The sequence below is a fragment of the Rhipicephalus sanguineus genome, chromosome 5 (genome assembly GCF_013339695.2).
Source record: "Rhipicephalus sanguineus isolate Rsan-2018 chromosome 5, BIME_Rsan_1.4, whole genome shotgun sequence".
NCBI lineage: Eukaryota > Metazoa > Arthropoda > Arachnida > Ixodida > Ixodidae > Rhipicephalus > Rhipicephalus sanguineus.
The window spans coordinates 170,325,383-170,347,707 of NC_051180.1; the positions used below are offsets into that span (position 1 = coordinate 170,325,383).

The 22,325-nt window shown below is 46.2% G+C and overlaps 2 protein-coding genes across 4 annotated transcripts in view; one reads left to right on the forward strand and one right to left on the reverse strand.

Moving 5' to 3' along the window:
• The window catches only part of LOC119394434 (protein FMC1 homolog), a 36,384-nt gene extending 23,362 nt beyond the window's left edge, over positions 1–13,022 (reverse strand). Inside the window, exons 1-2 of one of the 3 annotated variants that reach the window (XM_037661740.2) lie at positions 12,890–13,006; positions 7,656–9,619 (exon numbers count right to left, since the gene is read on the reverse strand). In XM_037661740.2, the coding sequence (XP_037517668.1) occupies positions 8,541–9,527 (987 nt within the window). In that variant the 5' untranslated portion in view covers positions 9,528–9,619; positions 12,890–13,006 and the 3' untranslated portion in view covers positions 7,656–8,540. Of the gene's footprint in view, positions 1–3,332; positions 3,396–7,655; positions 9,620–12,889 lie in introns of those variants that run through there. The other 2 variants (XM_037661741.1, XM_049415784.1) reach the window with 2 other exon arrangements.
• Positions 13,023–13,156: 134 nt separating this feature from the next.
• LOC119394433 (immunoglobulin-binding protein 1b) overlaps positions 13,157–22,325 on the forward strand; it is a 71,381-nt gene continuing 62,212 nt past the window's right edge. Inside the window, exons 1-2 of the mRNA XM_037661739.2 lie at positions 13,157–13,322; positions 13,493–13,605. Of these exons, the coding sequence (XP_037517667.1) occupies positions 13,200–13,322; positions 13,493–13,605 (236 nt within the window). The 5' untranslated portion in view covers positions 13,157–13,199. The remainder of the gene's footprint in view (positions 13,323–13,492; positions 13,606–22,325) is intronic.

Consider the following 22,325-nt stretch of genomic DNA (forward strand, 5'->3'; position numbering starts at 1 on the left):
TGCATCGCTCGAGCAGCAACTGCAAACTTTGATCATACGGCCGCGGTCACTGATGCCTGTGCGCTATCTCGGCAGCATCAGGTGTGCTCTCACAGCTTTGCGCTGAGACAACGGATTGAACGAAATCCGTTTCTTTCCTCGAAGCAGAGTTGTCAAGTTACACAAGATCACATTCAAAAGAGTTAGCTGCTAACCTTACTTCGTGTAACGTTACAATTTGTTGCAATGGCATTCACTACTTCGCGCCTGCGGCGAAATTTCTCCCCTATGCGCTGCCACATCTGTGATTTGGTTTCGCTACCTCGTGCTCAGCAGCTCAACACCAAGCCATGGAGGCGGATCCTGCGGCAGTGCCTTTAGGCATCATAGTTGCGCCAAGCGAAAACATGCCTTGCTCAAACCAAATGTGCGACACTTCGAACCTCGGAAGTCGAGCAACTAGGAGGCCCCCACGAGACCCTCTGGCATCTCACAAATATGCTACATTTAGGCAACCCTAGACAATCGCCTTCTTGTGCGCCCTCTGCTGCTTCATCATGACTACAAAATTTGCATGAGATATTCACAGCAGCTCTCTACCTTTAGTGACAACCAGATGGAATGCAATCGAGCCTGCCACCGTATTGTGACATCATCTCTCACACATGCCCCCCTCCCCGCCCCAATTAAATTTTTCACTTCTGCATGTGTATATATACACGCACACATACACACACACGCCCAAAGGCGTGTGCGTACGTAAAGGGTGATTAACTACCCCTCCGAAAAGAATTTCTGGCTACACACTGATGTGAATGTACGCAGCACTACTCTTTACAGTGATAGCTGTCACAGCTAGGCTCACTCCCTGAGCCGTCTTAATGTACACCACGAGTCCATCTCACCGTTCTTTAAAAAATTCAGGAGCCCTTGCCATATCCAGAAAATGGCAGCAAGCGAAGCTTGGCGTGTGCATGCATGACGTCCTAGTTTTCTTTCGTTCTCTCTTTCTTACGTTCTTTCTGTCACATTGCACAATGCTTCCTCTATATTGTTTCCTTCCTCCATGCCAGGAATTGGACCATACTCTCGAGAAACGAGTACCCACAACACCGAGCGCCAGGCTGTGGTAAGCACATCTTCAAACATATCATGCACAATGCATGGGCCCAATTTTGCACTGCTCTTGTCTACATCAGGTCAAATTATATACGACACACTTCAGGCAAGCAAGGAACTTGGTTTACACGACCAATGTAACTCTTTCCCCATCAGAAAAATCAGTGGGTGGCCGGCAGTAGGGTCTACCAGCGGAACTTGGAATCGAACCCAGTACCTCCTGCACAGAGAGCAGACGCTCTGACCGTTTGACCACCTGCACTCTGCCTTTCTCAGTGATGCTTTATCCTCCTCCACAGCGCTGTTTCCTCGGCTGCTCTCTCCTCCACTGCTTTGCTTGTAGTTATTTTAGCACAGGCCTCGATCTGCTTTCATCCTCTTGCTGTCAGTCTCCGCATTCGCTCTCTTTCATGCTCCCCTGTTGTTTGCTTGGTTGTGAAGGTGAGGACAACGTGAAACCCATGAACGGGCTCATAAGAGCTGCACTCTAACGCCAAAGTGCCTCACTAGGGTTCAAACTCGACCTACAAAAACACTGACGTAAAACTGTGCCTGGACATATGTCCAAATCCAGATCGCAGTGACAGCTTCATCTGAGCAAGAGAATTGATAGCAAAGTAGAATTGATAATTGGGCAAGTTGGTATGCATTCTGAAAAGGTGCCATGAAATAAGACAAAATCACCGAGGAATGGGCGCTTGTGTTTTGGGTGTTCTTCACTGATTTTATCTTATTTCGAAGCACCATTTTATAATTATGCTCACAAAAGCTATGCTTTTGCAAACTGCATACAGTGGAAGCATTGGCGTAGCTAAGGGGGGTTGGAGGGTTTATGCCCCCGAAATTTTTCGATTTTGCGTGTGCATTTATACTAATACATGCATGCACACATACGAGCACACGCATGAACACACATGAAGTATGGTTGAACCCCCCTGAAAAAAATTTCTGGCTACGTCACTTACTGGAAGTGATTGTGAATTTGACAACATGTCGCAGACGCTATGTTTTGAAGACCACCTATGATGCACCAGGTCCCTTGAGTTCCAGTTAAAACAAATGGGTCTACTTGTTATCCACAAAGCAACAACAAGTAAAAAAGATATAAACATAATGGTCACGAAATGGAAGGCTGCATAGCAGAAAGGACGATAAACGTGTCGCCTCTCAGCCCCTACAACACTGCACAGTTACACACCGACTTGAGCCAGATGCATCAGTAGCTGTTCAATTCTTCCGTATCAGTAAAATAAGAAAAATGGTTACTGCATGTAACATCGCGTGAACTACTGTTGAATATGGTCAATTATTCGCCCTATCTATCGAACAGTTCCAACATCCCCTTGAAAATTCCAGGCAGAAATATAGCACGTATACATCGTCTACATCTATATTACATGTACATCTAACTCTCGTTCACCTCGATGTTGGATATATTGAACATGCTGCAAGTGCACTTCTCCAAACTGGCCCAATATCACTTGCAGCATTGGAAATGTTCATGCCAATGAAACGGCACTCGGTCTGGAGGGCAGTGCAAGCAACGGAGGAAGAAGCTTCGTGTCCTGCTTGCATAGCCTTTGCTTGTCATACGTTTACTTCAACCATACCGTGAGGGAAAGAATGCCTTTGTGTAGGGTGACTACCTTACTACTAGCCAAATGCGGGACATGCTGACTGGGAGACGGGGGGCAAGGTACAGCCCGATGAGAACTTAGCTACAATAATTAATTTCTGAACTATTGCGACAAATTTTTCGTTAGCACTATTTTTGCATATCTGAAACAGGGAAATAGAATGAGTGATACAAGTTGAAGTTAAGATACGCATCTGCATAAACAAAGCTATTTCATACATCATAGTAATATACTCTGACAAAAAAGAATTGTTAATCTCAACATAAAAGTTCGGCAACTCAGCTACTCACTCACAAAACAGCTGCGACTTAGCTTCCTCACATTACCGACAGTCTTAGCACCGGTGTTTACCTGGGGCTCAAAGCCCTTAGATCTTTGTCGGAGCCAGCCGCCCACACTGGGAACAACAGTGGGATGGCATACGCAGTTGATGCCAGAAGCATTCGTTGCCGCTCTGAACCGTGCATCTAGCCGACTTTCTCGGAACCGTGGATTGCTTGCAGCTAACATATCCTAAAGCAGGGTGGCCATATGAAGCTAAACTGAATGCACTGCTGAACAATAATAATAAAGCGTGAAATGCGGGATATTTCTTACGATTTTCATATCTCTTGCGGTACAAGAGCCCTCAGTCCAGGACAGTCTTGCGAGTCGTGGAACGGGTGGTCACACTATCTGTGTGCATGACATTGCCTGTTGTAAACTCTCCCAGGTTGCCTACTGCAAGTACATTGACTAAGTGCCCGTTACGCATCTGTAAGGCAATACACTACATGGCTGCACACTTTCTTGATGCTGAGGCTGATGATGACAATTATGGGTACGCCCTTTATAATGGGTGGGTGGCTGCAAACCCCCCACTTGTCACACACTTCACATGGTGCGACGCCTCGTGAGATTCTGCACTTATGCCACCCAATATTACATGTGTTAAAGGGCCCCTCACCAGGTTTGACAATTTTGAGCTGACGAGTGCAATGCATACATTGGGCGTTCACGATCACGTCTGCCAAAGTTTGCAACGCTATGCGTCGCGGAAATGGGTCAAATTTTAAGCTGAACGCTGCTTGCCCTTCCTCTCGCCGGCGCGCGCACAGAGAATGAGGGGATGACGTACATGAGGGAATGGCCCTACGTAGATGGTAGTGCTGTGACGTCGGTCCTCTATGTAGACGACTGTGCTCTGACGTCGCCAACAGTAGCATGTGACACTGCAATAACTATTTGACACGGCATGTGTAGTTTGTGTAATTTGCTGCTTGAATAGATGAATAAAACTTGAGAGAAATAATGAGACACACAAAGGGAATGTGTACGTCTTTTTCATCTTTTTCTCGTGAATTGCAGCGAGATGCGGGGTTAATGTGCCTCCATTTCGCATGCGTTCGTACCTCCGTGGTTAGCGCATAGAGCAGACGCCAGCCTTAGAAACAAAAGTATTGTTCTGGCGCGTTCGAGCACTCATTGTGCTCATTTATTCTACCGCGTCCAATTAAACGTTAATGTGGCACTGGCTCATGATACCGCCACTCTCGTGCCCGTACGAATGTCGCAACTTTCATGCCCGTCCCGCAGAAACAGGCAGTACACCACAGAGAACGCCGACAAAACGCCCACGGCTGCTACATTAAAAAAAGAAAAAAAGGTAGCGCCCGTGCAACGCCACTCGCGTGCGCGGGCTGGCTCGGCACGTCATGCCCACGTGACCATGCATGCGCATGACGTGTTCATGCGTATGTGTCAAGTGAAGAGGGCAAGGAAGGGATTTGGCTTGCGAAGGCTACACGGGGCGAGTGGCAAGGGTTTTAAACTCGCCTCCTTGCATCATGGTTTCGCACCGCTACAAATTATTGTTTTTCTCAGCTCGTAATGAACCGATTTGAAAAATTCTTGCGGCATACTGCTCTTCATTCAGCACACAACAACTTCCAGCGTCTAACTAAAATTTGCTATGTGGCCTGGTGAGGGGCCCTTTAACACGGCTCCTTGCACTACACGAGCACCGTACATGGCGCTTTTCCAAAGTTACAAACACTGGCATAGCTCCGAGGTAGAATACCAGACTGCCAGGCAGAATGCCAGAGTTTGATTCCGGCTCAAACCCTCATTCTTATTTGTTACATAAACTGGGATTTTTCACTCATGGACAACGCCACCGACACTGCATTTTCTGCGACATGAGCTCTTTAACGATATCGCATTAAAATGGGCAAGGTGCGTGTCTGATAATACAACCGTCTTGTGAAGGAGGGATCTGTAATGACTGCTTTGCTTCAGTAAAGTTCGCCGCAGCACAGCAGTCAGTTTACTCCATGGTTAGCATAATAACGAACTGCCTGTGGCTCTTTGTCCTTGGAGAAGGGAGCGGCAAGCTACTCCAAGCGTGCAAAAGACATCGCCAATATGCATATTCAACAAGAAGACATGTATATAAACGAATGAGTTTCATTCCTTCAACTCGGCTTTAGAGCAACAAATTGGTAAGTTCCTACTTTTCATTATCTCAAGAGACAGTTTGAGATCCGGAGAATTTTTATGTAAGCTTCAGACAGGCACATATTGTGCTCGATTTATTGATACACGACACGGTCTTGCAATCATCCTTCCGTTAAGTAAATATAGGTTTGATTGCATCCCGTTTCCACTTGACTTAATGAGCGATTCTGCAACTTTTCATTGTTTTAATAGGGCATTATTTGCCACTCTGAGAAGCCCTTGCATTTCAACATAACTATGCACAGGACTTCACCTATGCTGACAGTGTACCCATCTCTTGATAACTGTACCACCCCAGACTCACTGGACCAGGGGCATAGCCAAGGGGGGGGTTGGGGGGTTCAAACCCCCCCTGAAATTTTTCAGTTTTGCTTGCGTATATAGGCACGCACACATAAAAACGCACGCACGAACGTACATAAAGTATGGTTGAACCCCCCCCGAAAAAAATTTCTGGCTACGCCCCTGCACTGGACACCTTTCTAAAACTGGGTGAATGTGGGAACTCCCATGGCCGTCCAGGATGGAGCAAGTTGGGCTTTCGAAGTCATAGCAGTTTCTCGGACTTTGACTGATCTAGGAGCATAATAGCAGAAAACTTATTCATTCTGTATCTACCAACAGCACTGCTCGGTGACTGGTCGAAATCTTCTGGGACCATGATAACTGCACTTGCTTGTCCTGGGATGCAACGAAAGTGGCAAAAAATTCCACACCATATTAACGTGCCGAAAAAAACTTTAAAATTTTCGGAATAGCTTGAAAGTGTTCCGTACTGAAGGGAATGGAAGATGGCTGCCTGGCGACAGCTTCAGCGCTTCGTACGTTGTAACTGGCGATGAGAGTAAGCTTACTAGCACGTAATTACATATTTCTTATTGTTGTGCAACGCTTGTTTAGCCATACCTTTCAGTAAGGAAAGTGCTGCAATACTCTATACCATTTTAGAAATGGGGGCCCTCACCAACTATTCTGCACATGTTAAAGTTCGTTTCACATATAACATAGCTTAAAGGAGTACTGACACCAATTTTTGAAGGTAAGTTTGCTGCGACAGACAAATTTCCTGTATACAGAGAGGGCTCTGAGCAAATGTGAATCTCCGTAAATGCTGATATTTTATTTTGGCGTTAAAGTCGATTTCCCATGGCGCATCTACTGACATTATCACTACTGTGACGTGAGGCTAGTGGCATGGCTAGTTGTGATGACGTCAGGTACCAAAGCATTCAACGTGGCCGCTTGTGCGTCACCAACAGAGCCACGAAGAAGAGCGGCTGTGGATACGTCACAATATCTTGTACGAGCACATGACAAGAAGCTCATACCATGTTGCAACTTCAGGGTACCGTAGGAACCCAAACTAGCTTTTAAAAACATACTGTAATTACTTTTTCAGAGTGCACTCACACTTAACAGTACATTTTCTAGGCTCTCAAGGGCTTGGCCTTGCATTTGATGCAAAAAGAAAAAAAAAAACTGAAAATTTTCGTGTCAGTATCCATTTAAAGGGGCCCTCGAACACTATTCAAACCCTCATCACGTACTTTCCAGTTGCGTAGACTGAAGGATGGAAAGATTAATGCAGCAAGAATGGCAGCGATAGGGGCACGCAGTCCGAAGTTATTCAGCCTAGAAAACTCAAAATGCAAGGAATTAATTGCCTACCCTCAATTAGATTTCCGCAGGGTCACATGATCACGTTTCACTCGCCACTGGCATTACGTGCCACCAATGGAATGAGCTCAAAGGTCCTGCATCGGAGAAACTTGCACACCATGGTTACCTGTTCCAACCAGCACAACGATCACACTGTTACCATAGTAACACCCACCACGATGGTCTAGTGGTTAAGGTGCTCGACTGCTGACCCGCAGCTCGCGGGATCGAATCCCGGCCGCAGCGGCCGCATTTTTGGTGGAGGCGAAAATGCTTGAGGCCCGTGTACTTAGATTTAGGTGCACGTTAAAGAAACCCAAGCGGTCAAAATTTCCAGAGCCCTCCATTACGGCATCCATCATATCGTGATTTTGGGACATTAAACCCCAGCAATTATTATGATTATTATTATTAAAAATTTTTGCCAACGATGGAGTGCTAATGGTGAACTGAAATAAAAATAAAATAGAGTTGTTACGTTATGGTGGCTTATGACAACCGAACTTGCTGCTAAAAAAATGGCCGACATACAATACATCAGTGGCCCGATAAATGTCTGTCACCTTTTTCTTGCGCTCTGCAGTTATTAAACAATGCCTATTCCATCAAAAGCACTGATGACTTAGTTCCTCACCCTACGACTCAAACTATGCAGCATACGAACTTACCGTACAGGTGTTGGTACACAAATCTAACTTTAAGGTCGGCAACCTACACGAGCTAGCTCCAGTACACAAAAAATGACCAAAGACGAAAAAGGAACTATTTAACAGTAAAAAAATATACGCACATTTATTATTTCTTCCACAAATTCACTTCGCTGGAGAAAAAAAAAGGACAGAGCACCCAACTCCAGAACAGAAAATTCTGATGCATGAGACTTTTTGGGTCCATACAAAACTCAACACAGTAAACACAAAAAAATGCTGCAAAAACAGCATCTTAAGCATCTTGCCTCAGTACCGAGCCTGGCACGAAAATTTGTTCAAGAAGCCTCTTACCGTCAAAATCTGCTGCAATGCCAGGGATCAATTATTGCAGAAGCAATGAATGACACTGGCAAGTCAGTATTTTAGGACTACGTGAGCTTGAAGATCGCAAATCTTAAACACGCCCTGCTGTCCTCACATTTTCGAGGCAGCTAAGAGCTTCACAAATAGAAAACAAGCAGGGGCTGCCCTGTTTTGAGTATAGCTAACACAAGTCCATCTGTAGAATAACTTGGAAGTTCATTAAGTGAGTGAAAATTGCAAGGTTCTCAATATACCCAAATTATAAAAATGAAGTATTCACACGCGGAACAGTATCCCACAAAAAGAAGAGGTTATGGTTGATCGAGAACGTCACAAAAAATGTTGAGCACAATGATGTTGTGCAAAACTAAAATGAGAAGCTCCTAAAATGAAGCATGGTGGCCTTTGGATTGGCAAAAGGTGGAGGCCTGAACATCTCTAATATTAACATTCATATCACATGGCAAAGACAAACGGGTATCTATCAGCCCGTGTAAGCCGAATGAAGAAAACGTCTCATCTAATCAGGTATGCTTGTGTAAACAGCACAGGCACGTGTGTGGAGGCTGCCATCAGCAACGTGTCCCCCCAGGTAATGCGTTAGTTTTGTCTTTGTGTGAAGTGGCAGCAGTCAGTGTCAGTGGTTCATCAACTTTCCCGACAAGATCTCAAAGGCAATTCGATATCGTAACCGCTGAATGTCACGAGCGGAGAAAGTGAAAGGCGCGCCTCTTGCGAGACACTCTGCATACAGGCACACAAACACTCCACAGTCGTGAGAGTTGGTCTGCTGTGGAAGGTTCTTAACGTAATGGCACTCCCACTTCACATCCGGCGTGAGAGGAACTTTCTGCTTGTCCTGGTGCTCTTTTCTCAGGTAAGCCATCAACACCTGATAGCACCTCCAGTTCTTACGACCCATGGAATCGTAGAACTCAAACGTTTGGTTCGTCATGTTGAGAACGGCGAGCGACCAGTGGTCTAGGTCGTGGATGGGCACAAACACCAAGTCGTACGAAAACAAGTCCACAGTGTCCGTCCAGCGGCGCACGGCATCGTAGCCCCGGTTTCTCAGCACGTTGAAGAAGTGCGTCGTCAGTGCGTGCACGCGGAGGCTGCCGGGGGTCTCGTTGGAACGTGCGGCCACGAGCCCCATGTAGAAGTCGATGACGACGTCGTTCAGCCAGTTTGTACCGAGCACCGTTTTCAAGTCCTTGCACGTAACCGTGTAGCCGAAACTGCGCACGACTACACGCCTCTTGTCTCCCCTTCCCCGCCTCAGCTCTTTTTGGACGCGGTCTCTCATCCACTCTTCGTCCGCACCCACCGCAGTAGCCGTCCCGTTTGTGCACGCGGCCGCTCTGGCGAGCCGTTCCTTTCCGGCCACGGTGCGGCTCGAGCGTGTCAAGTAGTGAAAACCCGGGACCACGTCCTCGAGCCGCTGCAGGGCCACCGAGCAGTCCTGCGTCATCTTGATGAGTTCGGACAGGCCTTGGCCTGTGCTGGGCCCAGGCATGCTGGAGACGAGGAGCCGGAACCTGGGTTCTGGGCAGATTTCGAGGTCCCAGTCGTCGGCACGACAGGGGCAGGAAGACTCGAATACACCAATGAGTCGGAAGTCCATCAAGACCGCTGGAGGCACAAACGACGTGGGGGGAGGGGGACTCACGGGGCCCTCCTACCTCGAGGGCTCCCTTCCAGCAAGCTGAACTGTCCCTGCAAGCAGTGGCCACACGGACGGTCAGTGGGCTGGACTGTCCCAGGCAGTCACAGCAGAAGGCAACACACAACCATCAGACCGATGGAGTTTTAATGTCCCAAAGCAAAATTGCAAGCTACGAGAGGCACAGCAGTGGAAAGGACTCGGCATTAAGGTTAGGGCAACTGGGTTAAATAACTAACACGATCCCAAAGCATGCCACACGAGCGCCTTGCTTTCGACCCCCGTCGTTCAGCACAGCAACCGGGGATTGAACCTGAAACCTTCTGCCCAGCAGTACTACGTAGCAGCGTAGTCGCCCTAAGAGCCATCCGTAAGCCGACAATGCATTCTAATTACAGACAAGGTTCTCTATAGCGATGTTTGCTCGACATCACACCAAGCCTTCAGTCATCCCCCACGAGAACTTGCAGTCTTCTTCAGCCCGCCATGAATGCAAGCAAGGTATGTCCCACAGTCATCGATTGCAATACCTTTTCATGCAATGTGGCCAAATGGCCCATCAGCTTTTTGCCAGGTAAGAGCTCCAAAGATTCACAGGCATCCAATGCCAGCGCCATTTAGCAAGTACCTTTTCTTTTTTTGCCGAAGCAGTGTAGAAAGCATTACAAAGCAGTGCTGCACCATGGAATTGTGTTTCCGTAACAGTGCAAGGTCGTTCAGAAATTAGCACCTCCATAAGAATCCACAAAATTTCACTAGGATCACCACACTCTTTTGTTCTTCACAGTGCAGCAGTCACCATGGTTGCCATGCCATTCTTCTCGTATTGTTGTCTTCAAGACCTTTTTCCCTGAGATTTTATGTACCAAATCCAAGATGTGATTACGAGGCACACCGTAGTGGGGGGACCTCAGATTAATTTCAACCACCGGAGGCTATTTAAGGTGCACTTGAATCTAAGCACAGAGATGTTCTTTGCATTTCGCCCCAAACAATGTGCAGTCGCCATGGCCAGAAATCAAACACGTGATCCCGGCTTTGGGAAGCTTTGTGCAATTAATAAGACAAAATACTTTAGGTGTCTCAGTCTGCCTCGTTTAATCAGTGCAATAGCAAACTGTGACATGAAAGCAGCCTGCCTTAACAGCCACAGACAAATTGCTAGATAATGACAGATTAGAAATGCTCCAAATGATAAGTTTAGAGATACTACTTTAATTCCACAATGAAACAACGCCCCTGGGGCAGTTTGAGAGAGAAGCATGTTTTTAGAGTGTTGCACAGTCACAGGGCCATTGTACTTAATCACAAGATTTTACGACATACTTCTGCAAGGCTACCTAAAAGTCGGAGTGCTGAATGAAGAGTTGGAAACGAAAAAAGAAAGTAAATCGGCGATTTTTAGGAACACGGCAGAATATATGAACTAAACAAGGCTTAAAACCTGCGCAAGGTCTGGCTGAGCAGAAAACACAGTGCAACCACTAATGCGTCCTGTTCTCAGATTTGCGTTTGCAGTCCTTTGGTAACGGGCCAACGTTTGGACGTGCACCCCAAAGGGGCACATCATGGTTTAAAAAACTGGCCGCATATCTGCGTGCTTCGCCGCAAATGTCGTCGAAAGACAGAAGTCTTCTGGAGGCCACACTGTCGCATTTGCAGCGCAGCCCAATAAACACTAGCATTTTCAGTGCAGTCTAAAAAACACTAGGGTCTTTAGAATTATGTATCTATGTATTTTCTAGTAAAGGAACACACCGCTTAATACTGATGTATTGATGTTGTGCTTCAGATATGCGTAACATTTGCTTTTTAATCGACAATGTTCACAAGTATGAACGGGGCTACCAGTTCAAGATGGCTCGACGTTGAGAAAGTGGTTAAACTTTGGCCGTGCAACTTAATCGGGTGACAAACAAACAAACAGACAGACAGATAGACCAAAATTTCTGCGTTTAAGTTCCCCAAGAAAGACTATCGTCTTTAAAAGACAAGCAAACGCCCCGAACTCGGGGAATGAGCAAGAATAACAGTGAGCTGAGCTAGCTGGTACGTATTCATGTTAAATGACTGGATGTGCTAACACAGACACTAGTGAGAAGTCAAGACACCACAAAGTCGGCGTTTGTGTCTTGACTTCTTTCCCGTGCCCGTGTTAATAATAATAACATGTGGGGTTTAACGTCACAAAACCACGATATGATTATGAAAGACGCCGTAGTGGACGGCTCCGGAAATTGTGACCACCTGGGGTTCTTTAACGTGCACTTAACATATAAGCACACGGGCCTCAAACATTTTCGCCTCCATCGAAAATGCCCGTGTCCGTGTTCGCACGCCCAGTCTTTTAACAGGAATGAGCAAGCGACACTACAATTCAGCTGGCAGCACGGTAGCTTCGTGCTTTTTCCAATTCGTTACGAAATGTCCAAGACCATGTTGGAATACGAGACGCCAACAGACCCACGAACGCTGGATAGTTTGTAGTCGTCGTGAACGCTAACAGCGTTTTGTTGAAAAAGAAACCAGACCTCAAGCCTTCGGTAACAAGAGAAATGTTCCAAGAAACGCGGACGCCAAAACGCCACTACGAAGAGGTTTCGGCGCGCGTTTAAAAAACTGCACAAGATCAGGTGTCATGTCCCGGCGTCTCACGAGCAGCGCCTCAGCAGATACGAATCGTTAAGTTCTCCGAACGCCTCACAAAACGCCGTAATTTCGCTTACTGCGGGAGACGTATACGAATGTCACCGTTCTCCAATGCCCAAAATTAGCGAGCCGTACTTTTTACTTTCGCCTCCCAACACTCGGCAGAGCCACACGATCTCTGCTTGGACAGTTAGCACGCGTTGTTGCTTCAAAGAAGCCACACAACGAATCAGCAGATCACATCGCCTACCACGCAAACTCGACTTTTTACTAAAATAGTTGAAATAAAATCAACGATCAAATATGCATAGCGGCTATTGACATTTGTTATTCACACTCGGGGCGAGATTCACAGCACGCGCTGTTCTAACGTCCGCGTCCCAGCGTCATTTCTAGGTTTACTTATTTAAAAACAAATTAGGAGTGGCGAGTGAGCCAAGAACACCAAGCAATCATTATTCTTCATGTGACGGGTAAGTTTCTAGTCGTCAACTGTTCGCAGAGCTTTTGAGAGGCCCGCAAAGCAACGTTTCAAGACGCTGCTCTGCCGCATACCCCCGAACACTTCATCAACATCGGCGCAGTGTTACATCGCGAACTTTAGAAAGCCCGTCGGAAGCTCGTCACGAGAAATCAGCCATGCGCTCATCTGCGAAGTACAAAACGGCACGTACCTGCGGAAGACTTCTCCTAAGCTCTTGAATAACGGCGCGGATCAAAACGCGCGATTCCTTGGGAGCCGCCATGTTACGTAAACTACGTAACGTACCCGCCCGGCTTGCTGATTTGATCTCGCGAGATTTTTGCCACAGACGTTACCACCACAATATACGCCTCTGACACAAAATATTTGAAGGTCTTCTAAGCACAAGCGACAAACTTATTACGTCATAAGTATAACCCCTGAGATACATCGTTAAAAAAATACGAAAATGCGACACTAGCGGATTGCTTGAATCAGAGTGCACTCCGAAGCGAGCGAAAATGGGTGATGACAAAACCAGCGGCAGCGATTTGAGTTCTTTGAACGAACTTTTTGGCAGTGGTTTCAATTTGTATCTCGAAATTGAGAAGTCAACTGAGAGTGCCAATGAAAAGACCTACCAAGTAAGTGGTGTCTAACGTGTATGCTTCCCTGAACAACGTGATTGATTCGTTCTCCTCGCATCGAAGCTGTAGAACCAGTAGAACTATGCGACTATTTCGAGTAGACAGTAAACAAGCTTACCATTTGCGAGTGCTTGACTGCGCTTGAATTTTTGTTTTTTTTCCTCCAGGATAAAGTGCGGGAGGCGACGGCACAGTTTGAGAATGCGACGCACCTCGTCAACGAAATTGGGATCTTCAGCGAAAATGAAGAACTCGACGAAGTTTCCACACGCCACCTAAAGTACGACGACTCCTTCTCTAAGGTTAATTCATGCATGTATTTGCACGTTATCAATGGCTAGCGCGTTTCAGTCTCCTGCATTGCGTTATGGCTCAATGATCAAGCTACTACTGCTGTTTCAAACTGCTTAGCAAACGTAGTAGCCTATGCTTAAAGTTCTGACGTTTAAAAAAGCTGTGCAATAATGCAACGAATGCCGCAATGCACCTCAGGGTTCGTAACTTTCGATAAAACATTTGGCCTCAGTTTCACTGGTTTGTCCAAGTTATTAGTTACTCGCCATTAACTGGAGCAATGCTCGCATCATTTACTGTGGTCATTCTTGTTCTATTTTTCCCCCGCCTAAAATGGGGGCAGAAGTGTCAACTGCTCTATTGAACGATGCAGATTACCAAGTTTCAGCAAAACAAAGCATCAGTATGCACAAAATGAAGTTTTTAGCAAAAAAAAAAAACTTGATCGCTACATTACTACTGCTTTTGCAATGGCCACTTAACAGCCATTAATTTGCCTTGCCGGTTGATACCTGTATGGTGGCTAGAGGGGGAAGTGTGACGGGCGCTGTATCCCCGCCGTGGGAGAGTGATGCGCGGAACGCAATGAAAGTTCTGGCCGCCGCAAGGGGCGCTGGTGTAGTAGTAGGTGCTCGCGCTCGCCGCGCTTGCTTTGGCTCGTCTGGACTCGTTCGTTCTCTCTGTGCTGTGCCGTCACCTTGTTCGGATGCCTTGCCTTCGCTGTCGTCGTTTGTTTACCCGCCACTGTACCCACGTGTTCTGCGAACCATGCCGTCAAATCGCGCAAGTACATGCTTCGTCCCTGGCTGTAAAGGCGGGTATAGATCGTGCTCGGAGAAGCTTTCGGTCTTCCCCGAAGGATCTCTCGAGGCGAGAGCAGTGAGCTCGAAATAATAAGCGGACTGACAAAGAGCTGACAAGGGACAGCGTTGTTTGCGAGCGGCACTTCGACGTGAGTTTCATCGGAAGGACATACCAACACATTATAAACTGTAGCAATGATTGTTCGCGGGCCAGTTGGTACATCTTGAACATGAAACAGCGCGCTTAGACAGGACAGAAAGTTACAAGAAGCAGACAGACTGTGTGCTTCTTGTAACTTTCTGTCCTGTCTAAGCGCGCTGTTTCATGTACATTATAAACGGTGAGGTTGTTGAGATACCCCGCGTTTGTCAGAAGACGCTGTGCCTACGGTGTTTCTGGACGCACCAAAGTACTTTACCAAAAAAAAAAAAGAAAAGCAGTGTCCAAAAATAAGGGAGCGCCAAAAACTTGAAGTTGAGGAGGGTCAAGTAATTTGACCTCTTAACGTGATAGGGGAGTATGTGATAACAAATGTCTGACATAATTATGGGATGACAAATGTGTGATAAATAAACATGTCCTTGCATGTATTTAGTATGCATCTAAAGCCGTACGTTAACAGAAATCATTGGTCCTTGCATAGATAGAACTATCGCTAAAATAATAAAATAAAATGCTCAGTATCAAAGAGCCTCCAGCTGCAGCATTCCGATCTCCACTTCAATTTTCTCAAGGAAAAGGAGCCGGAAATTGTAAATGCTTTGAACATTTCGCGCTCAAGAGCACTTCAATTTTCTCAAGGAAAAGTAGCCGGAAAATGTAAATGCTTTGAACATTTCGCGCTCAAGAGAACCCCCTACAATACAGAGGAAATGGAGGGGGGGAAGTAGGTGCGGACTAAGAGAGAAAAAAAAAAACGCGCTGCACTGCAGCCAATATACTCGCTATGAACCATTGTAAACAGTTTACACTTGACCAAGAGGAAAGAACACTTTAAAGTCAGCTGAGCTATGCAGCCGAGCAAGTGGTTTAGTTCAACTGAAGCAGACTATAAATATGGTAAAAGCAGCGCAAAAGGAATACGATAATAAGAATGACACAGAACCAGCGCTGAACAGTTCAGCGCCTGTCCTGTGTCGTTCTTCTCGTGTTGTCGTCTTTTTGCGCTGCTTTTACCATGAAAATCAGCCAACTAGCCAAGTTTTTGCACACTGTAGCAGATTAAACATGTCGAAGCAAACCGATATTAAGATACATTTAAATATGAAAACATGGAGGCACGCCAGTTCCGTCTGGTTTAAAAGCATTCTTGGTTTTCTTTTTTTTTTTTTCCTCTTGCTTAACACCGCTAAGAACTTGCAACACATGCTTCTTAGCGAAACAAACACGTAGCGCCTTCAACAGCACGGGCGCGGGGTATAAGCGATTATTAGAAACAAGTGAAACTAACGTTTAGCGGCCATACGCAAAGCAGGCAAATGCCGCCGCAAGCACCTACGGCGCAGGTAGCGCCACCTGGTGTGACCGCCATCTTTCATTGGGAATTCGTACAGCCCTCCGCTCTCGCCCGTCACACTTCCCCCTCTAGCCACCATAATACCTGCTAACTCCTGAATATTTCCGCAGTGTTCACCGATTTGGCCTTTGTCATAGGATTTCGCGAGTGTTCAAGTTTTGTTTAAAATGCGTTGTGCAAAGATAGTGCAGTTTGAGTAAAACAATGCCAGTTGATGTACTTGCCCTGAGCAAGTTTATTGGTTGACATTCCTGAAGTTCTGTGTGAATTGCTGAACAAGTTGCTGTGACCTGAAAAAACATGGCTGATCCCTCGGTCATAGGAATTGGTATAACACGAAAGTGAAACGTGTCTTCTCAGAAGTAGTGCTTATTGTGTAATGGTATATGAGAGCTTGTACAATGTCTGTTCGTGTTTGACAGCTATAGCACCATTTGACGTGGATGCACCCATATTGACGCCTAATGGCATGTCTCCATCGCGACGACTAACGCCCATAATCATGATTAAACCATTGTAGTAGCTGAAGTTGTGAACATATATTTGTACACGGCGAATTGTGAACCCCCGTAAAGATGACATCAACAAGCTCATAATCAACACTGGTACCTGATATGCACTTCTTCAAAACGTCATCAATTAAGCAGAGAAACGGCACGGTGTGCGCTTTCTAGTAATGGGTAACCGACGCCTGTGTGTCGGTTACCCATTGCGCTTACCCACTGCGCTTCAGCAACACTGGAGGCAGAGCTTCATAGCTTGAGCCGCAAACGTGTGCGTCCCGCTGGCCTCTGTCTGTCTCGCTCCACCAAGGCACGGCATTTGCCCGTCGAAATCGTGCCCTTTCTGCAACGCGTATTGCAGGAGTTTTGTTAGTCGGTGCTTTCGCAATCGAAGCAGTCAGCAGTGGAGACATCCCGGTGGTGCATCTGCAAACTGCACTACTCCGATGAGCCAGTGCACGCTAACACGAAGCAAAAGGCAAAGAACGTAACTGCGTCTAGGGTGCCTCGGCGATGCTAGCGCGGCCAGTGTCCTTCGCTGGTATCGAGATGCTTTAACCATAACCTCCAATTTCGCGCACAATCTCGGAGTAAGCGCTAGTAAGTGTCTAGCATGACGCATTACTTCTTTTCACAGACAGTGGCACGCCCCGCTCCGCCCCGCCTACCTACACCGCCAACAGAGAGCACCGTGCGAGAGAGAATGTGTGAAAGATATAAGGCTCGTTCGTGCGGTGTCCAGCATCTGCCAAGGTAGTTTAGTCGGTTGAGCGTCGGGCGCTTACTGTCGCAACCGCAAGGTCGTGGGTTCGATTTGCAGCGGTGGATATTTTTCGTGTTTTTTTCTTTCTCACCCATTGGCGTCCATTTTATCAACGTCATATCCGTAACGGAAGTGCTTGGTGGACCCCGCCATAAAGCACTTTCGTGTTAAAAGGAGTGTGTTGTTCTTCAGTGATTTCGGTGCCCCTTTTGTAGCGGCTCCTGGAGACAAATAATCTTTTATAAACGACATGTCCATCCCTGAAAAATATTGTGCTTGGGGCAAGCTTTAAACAATATGCATTTTGTGGATCGGTCTCTCTCTGTGTCGTGCCTTTTGATTTTGCAAATTGAGATGTTCACAGGTTTGCATGTGTTCAAGATGTAACCCCATGAACTTCTTACGATTACGCACCATACTCATGCACATGTTACTTATCCAACTAGAAATCAAAACAGCGCAAAAGACACAGCACCAACAAAAACAGGACACAGACAACAGCGGCCGACTCGCACCAAGGTCTATACATGAAAATCGTGCAATATAAACTTGTGCACTCATTAACAAAGAATGGAACAATAAGCTGATGTAATGATGAACCTATCAGCGTCATCGCTGCCTACCATGCTCATTGCACGTACCAAACGTGTGAAAGGTAATCACTTTAATTGTCCGATAAGTCGATTCAAGGCCTGCTAACACACATGCTGCCTAGCTTAGCCATTTCTAAAGCCCGAAGATTTCTCGTGTAAACTGCGCACGTATATATATTGCGTTGTTTTGACGAATAAACCTTGTCGTGTGTCAGCACTGTTTTCTGCGTCCTTCTTTTGCTGGTCCTCTGTCTTATGCGCTGTTTTGATTTCTAGTATGCCATATTAAAGGGGCACTGACATAAAAGTTCAAAGTCGAGATGTGTCCTTCATTCGATTGTTCGGTATGCATAGGTCATCTTGGCCAAACTTGAATGGCGTCCGTCGCGTGGAAATAATTTTATTTCGATGGCAAACAACGTGCAAAAAGCTCAACGGGAGATTCAGCACCCTGCAACATCGACACTAGTGCTATGTGTTCGGTGTGATACATTCCGCACATGTCATCCTGAGTGACGATACGCTAGTAACAATGACGTCGACGATCTGAGTGCAATGAAGAAACCAGTGTACGAAAGTTCAGGCATGCTCGATAAAATAAAAAGGCTACGGAAAAGCAAATATGAATTCTAAGAAAACATGCATTTATAAAAATCATCTTGAAAATCTAAAAATGTTAAAGATTATACAATAAACTATGAAGTGTATGCTAGTACGGTAAAAGCTTGTTAATTCGGATTTCACGGGACCAGAAAAAATGTCCAAATTAAAGGAATGCCGAATTATCAAAAGCATAAGAAAAACAATAAACAAGAGTCTATTACATCAATGCATTTTCATTTTCTTGGTGAATGCATAAACCTTGCCTTCATTTTGCATATGAGCAATGTAAAAGCCGCAATTTTCGTCATTCTCGACTTTGTTCACAATGTGACCGCGGCTCAAGACCCCCTTGGCTTTAGCAGAAACGTGCTTTGAACAACCCCTTATTACATACCGCCACCGCCAATACCACCACGCACACATGACAGTAATTTTGTTGCCAGAAAAATATGGCTGGCAACTGATCGTTGGACCATTACAACGTAGCAAGGGAGTTTTATACCAGCATGTGGACCGCGGCTGAAACTCTTCAGCTTCAACAGTTTCCGACAGGTATGCGTTTTGTGACATTGCACGCGCGTTGCCCGAAGTCATAACGAAGGTACTGGCCCGTGGCCAATTCGGTTGTTCGCGGATGCCGTTTTCGCTCCTTTGCATCACACATTTTCGGCGCTTCATGCATGCCACGCTCCGAGGATCATCTGAATTAACCGAGTTGCGGCCAAGTATGGCCGAATTAACGAGAGTTTGATGTCATTAAACAATACGTATGCTTGCCAGGACCAGAGAACACGTCCAAACTATCCGATTTTCCGAATTACCGAGTGTCGAATTAACAAGCTTTTACTCTATTCACATGTACCCACCATGGTAGTCTAGTGGTTAAGGTGCTCGACTGCTGACTCAAATGTCGTGGGATTGAGTCCTGTGACATTTGATATGCCAGAGGCCCGTGTACTTAGATTTTGGTGCACGTTAAAAAAACCCCAGGTGGTTGAAATTTTACGGAGCCCTCCACTAAAGCCTCTCTGATAATCATATGTTTTGGGACTTAAAACACCAACAATTATTACTAATTTGTCGCAAAAATTTGTCCTGGCCTGAAACCCCAGCACTGGAACATCAGAGTGATGAAATTCACAGAAAAGAAAGCGAAAGCCCAGTTATTAATTTCCTTAAATTTCTTGCCATCTCCCGTGCAATGGTACATAGCTTTGATATCGTGGGAACTACTTGGCTGTGCTGCTGGCCGTCTTTTGCCGTTTCCATCCATGTACGGCCTTAACTATTGCTAAGCAGTGGTAAACTTTGATATCCACCACTACCGTTTCCTGGTTTGTCTGTTGCTCACACTACTTCTTTGCTTTTCTGTTTCACTGCTCTTACACAGTCGTAGCTGATGACAGATGATGTCTTGGAACTACAACCTTGAAGCAACGTAAATGCTGCTTGACGCCATAGTCGTGTAGAACTTTAGAAGGCTGTGGCATCTCCCCCTCAAAGGCAGACGAATATGAGCTTGCACCAATAAGTGCACACACTAGACTAATGTCATGAGCCAGGCGGCCAGTGCCTCTGCCGTCTGGTTAATGAGCGGGATTATTTAGTCACCGAGGCAGTTGTTCTTCATTTCTCTGGGCAGGCCCTCTTCTGCCTCGTTATAGGGGTTACGAATCACCCTTCGTGCTTGGGGAAAAAAACCCCTCCTGTGGAAAGCAATGCACACAGTGGTATGGGAAACCAGTGCTACTAAATAGGCGGCATGCTGAAAAAGGGTGCCTGGCGGTGAGATGCGGCATAACTTAGCCGCTTGCCCAGACAACCGGCTGAAGTGTCCCACTGCATGCATGGGTGCTGTTCTCGTGCTTGTCTTGGGCACAAATAGCTTGAGCAGCCATCGCGCCAGTCATGCTGTGCTACGGTTTTGAAGAATATAACTTTGCCTGAAGGGCTACTTTCACAGAAAAGCATTTGAAAATGGAGAGAAGTTCTGCAAAGCAGACTACGTCTGTGCATACGACGTCAAAGAGACGGTGCCGTGCCGTGATGCCGACTCCCTCGCCATCATTTTCTGGCTGAGTGCTGGGATTTGTGTCGAGCTGTGCAGGCTGACAAGCCTCTATTGATAAGTCCATGCAGCGTCGATGCTGTGCTGCCGACTTGTGCAGTAAAAGGAAAGGCAAGGGGAGCTGCGTTAATTTTTCTCTGAGGCCTTGGCAGTCCATGGTATCTGTGCATGCAGACTTTGATCAAGGAAACTGCCATGGTAGCATAGTGTCGTGTCGCTAACCTTGAAGGCACAGGCTAGATTCCCAACGTTGGCGGCCATATTTGATGGGGGCAAAATCCAAAGAACACCCGTCTACTTGGATTTATATGCGCATTAGAGAACATCAGGTGGTCAAATCAATTTGACGTGCCTCATAATTATATCTTGTTTGGCACGTAAAACTCCAGCATTCGTTGAGGGTCATCAAACACCTGGATTCTAAGCAGGCACAGGCAAGTGAGAAAAGTAAAACAATATGTTAGGCAAATTAAACAATAGGTATAAGAAAATTGTGGCAGGTTGGCACTAGTGGAGCCAGGCCTGAAGGAAGAGTGGAGCTGGGCGGGCAGCCTTCTTTGTTTCTCTTTATTTTTTCTATTTCTTCTTGTCTTTCTCTCTGTTTTTTGTATCTGTTTCTTTCTATTTCTTTCTTTCTCTATTTCTTTATTTTTATTGCTCTTTATTTCTTCATTTTCTTTCAACTCTCTCTCTCTCTGTTGCTTTCTCTCTCTTTCTTTGTTTTTCTCTATTTCTTTGTCTTGATCTCAGTTTTTTTCTATCTCTTTTTTGTGTCTTTTTCTTTCTACGTATTCCTGACAGAATGCTGGTTAAATTCTGCTGTTTGGTCCTGGTTTCCAGTGCTGGTCATCCTCACTATTGAATAAGTCTATCAGACATGTGAAATTCACTTTAGGAACCAGCCTGACGCCGCTGCACTGGTTGGCAAGAGCAGAACGTACTCTGCTCAACTGACTGCCTGGATCCAACACTGCCTCCATTCGTATTCATAGGGTTTAGAGGAAAAATGTAGAAGAGTACATCCTCTTTCATTCCACTGCAGTTGTGGCACTTAAATATGCAAAAGTACTGCCAGCTTCCTTTTGTTTTTTGTTTTTTTCTTTGGCGTTTCGTGCCCGCATCGCCTCTACCAGTCGCCACCCTCGTCCATGGGAGCGGCTGAGCTGTGCGCACTGACTACCAGCGCGGTGCTGCACGCACCGTGAAAACTACAGCTGGTTCCCTATGAATAGCTCAGCCAAACCTTGCAGTTGTGCGTGCCAAGAAGAGTTGATAAGCGGAGTGTAAAGTTGCCGTTTTCTCAGGCGCCCTCTTTTTGAACAGAGGCCTGTGTTCACGCTGTTCGGAGCTGCCGGCACCTGCTCTTTGGCATCACACAGCAGATAACATGCTATTGGCCCATAGCCAACATGAATCAAGAGCGGCGTTTGGATCAGATGCGATTCTTGCCACGAGGTGCCATCAAGCGCCAGTGCCGTACTCCGTCTGAGTCTGCTAACATTACGCAGTAGCCACACTAGCGTACACAAGCAAATGGGAAAGAGCGATCGCATTTCATTGCACACACCAAAGGTCATTTCTCGTGCTGACGTAACCTCTTTTCCTCATGCCATCCCTCCCATATGTAGCTTCGAGCGTGGTCATCGGGACAAAAGAAGAGAGAAAGTGCTTGAAGCGTACAAGAAATCCCTGTAACTCCGCTAGTGCTTGATGGATTTGAGAAGTTTTTGCAGCAATGGATTTGGGACGCAATAAACTCTGATAATGTGGCCATTTAATGATTACCTAGAAAAGTGGCTCAGGTCCTCTTTAGGTTCTACCGAACTATCCAACCGTAAGGCAATAAAGGAGGAAAG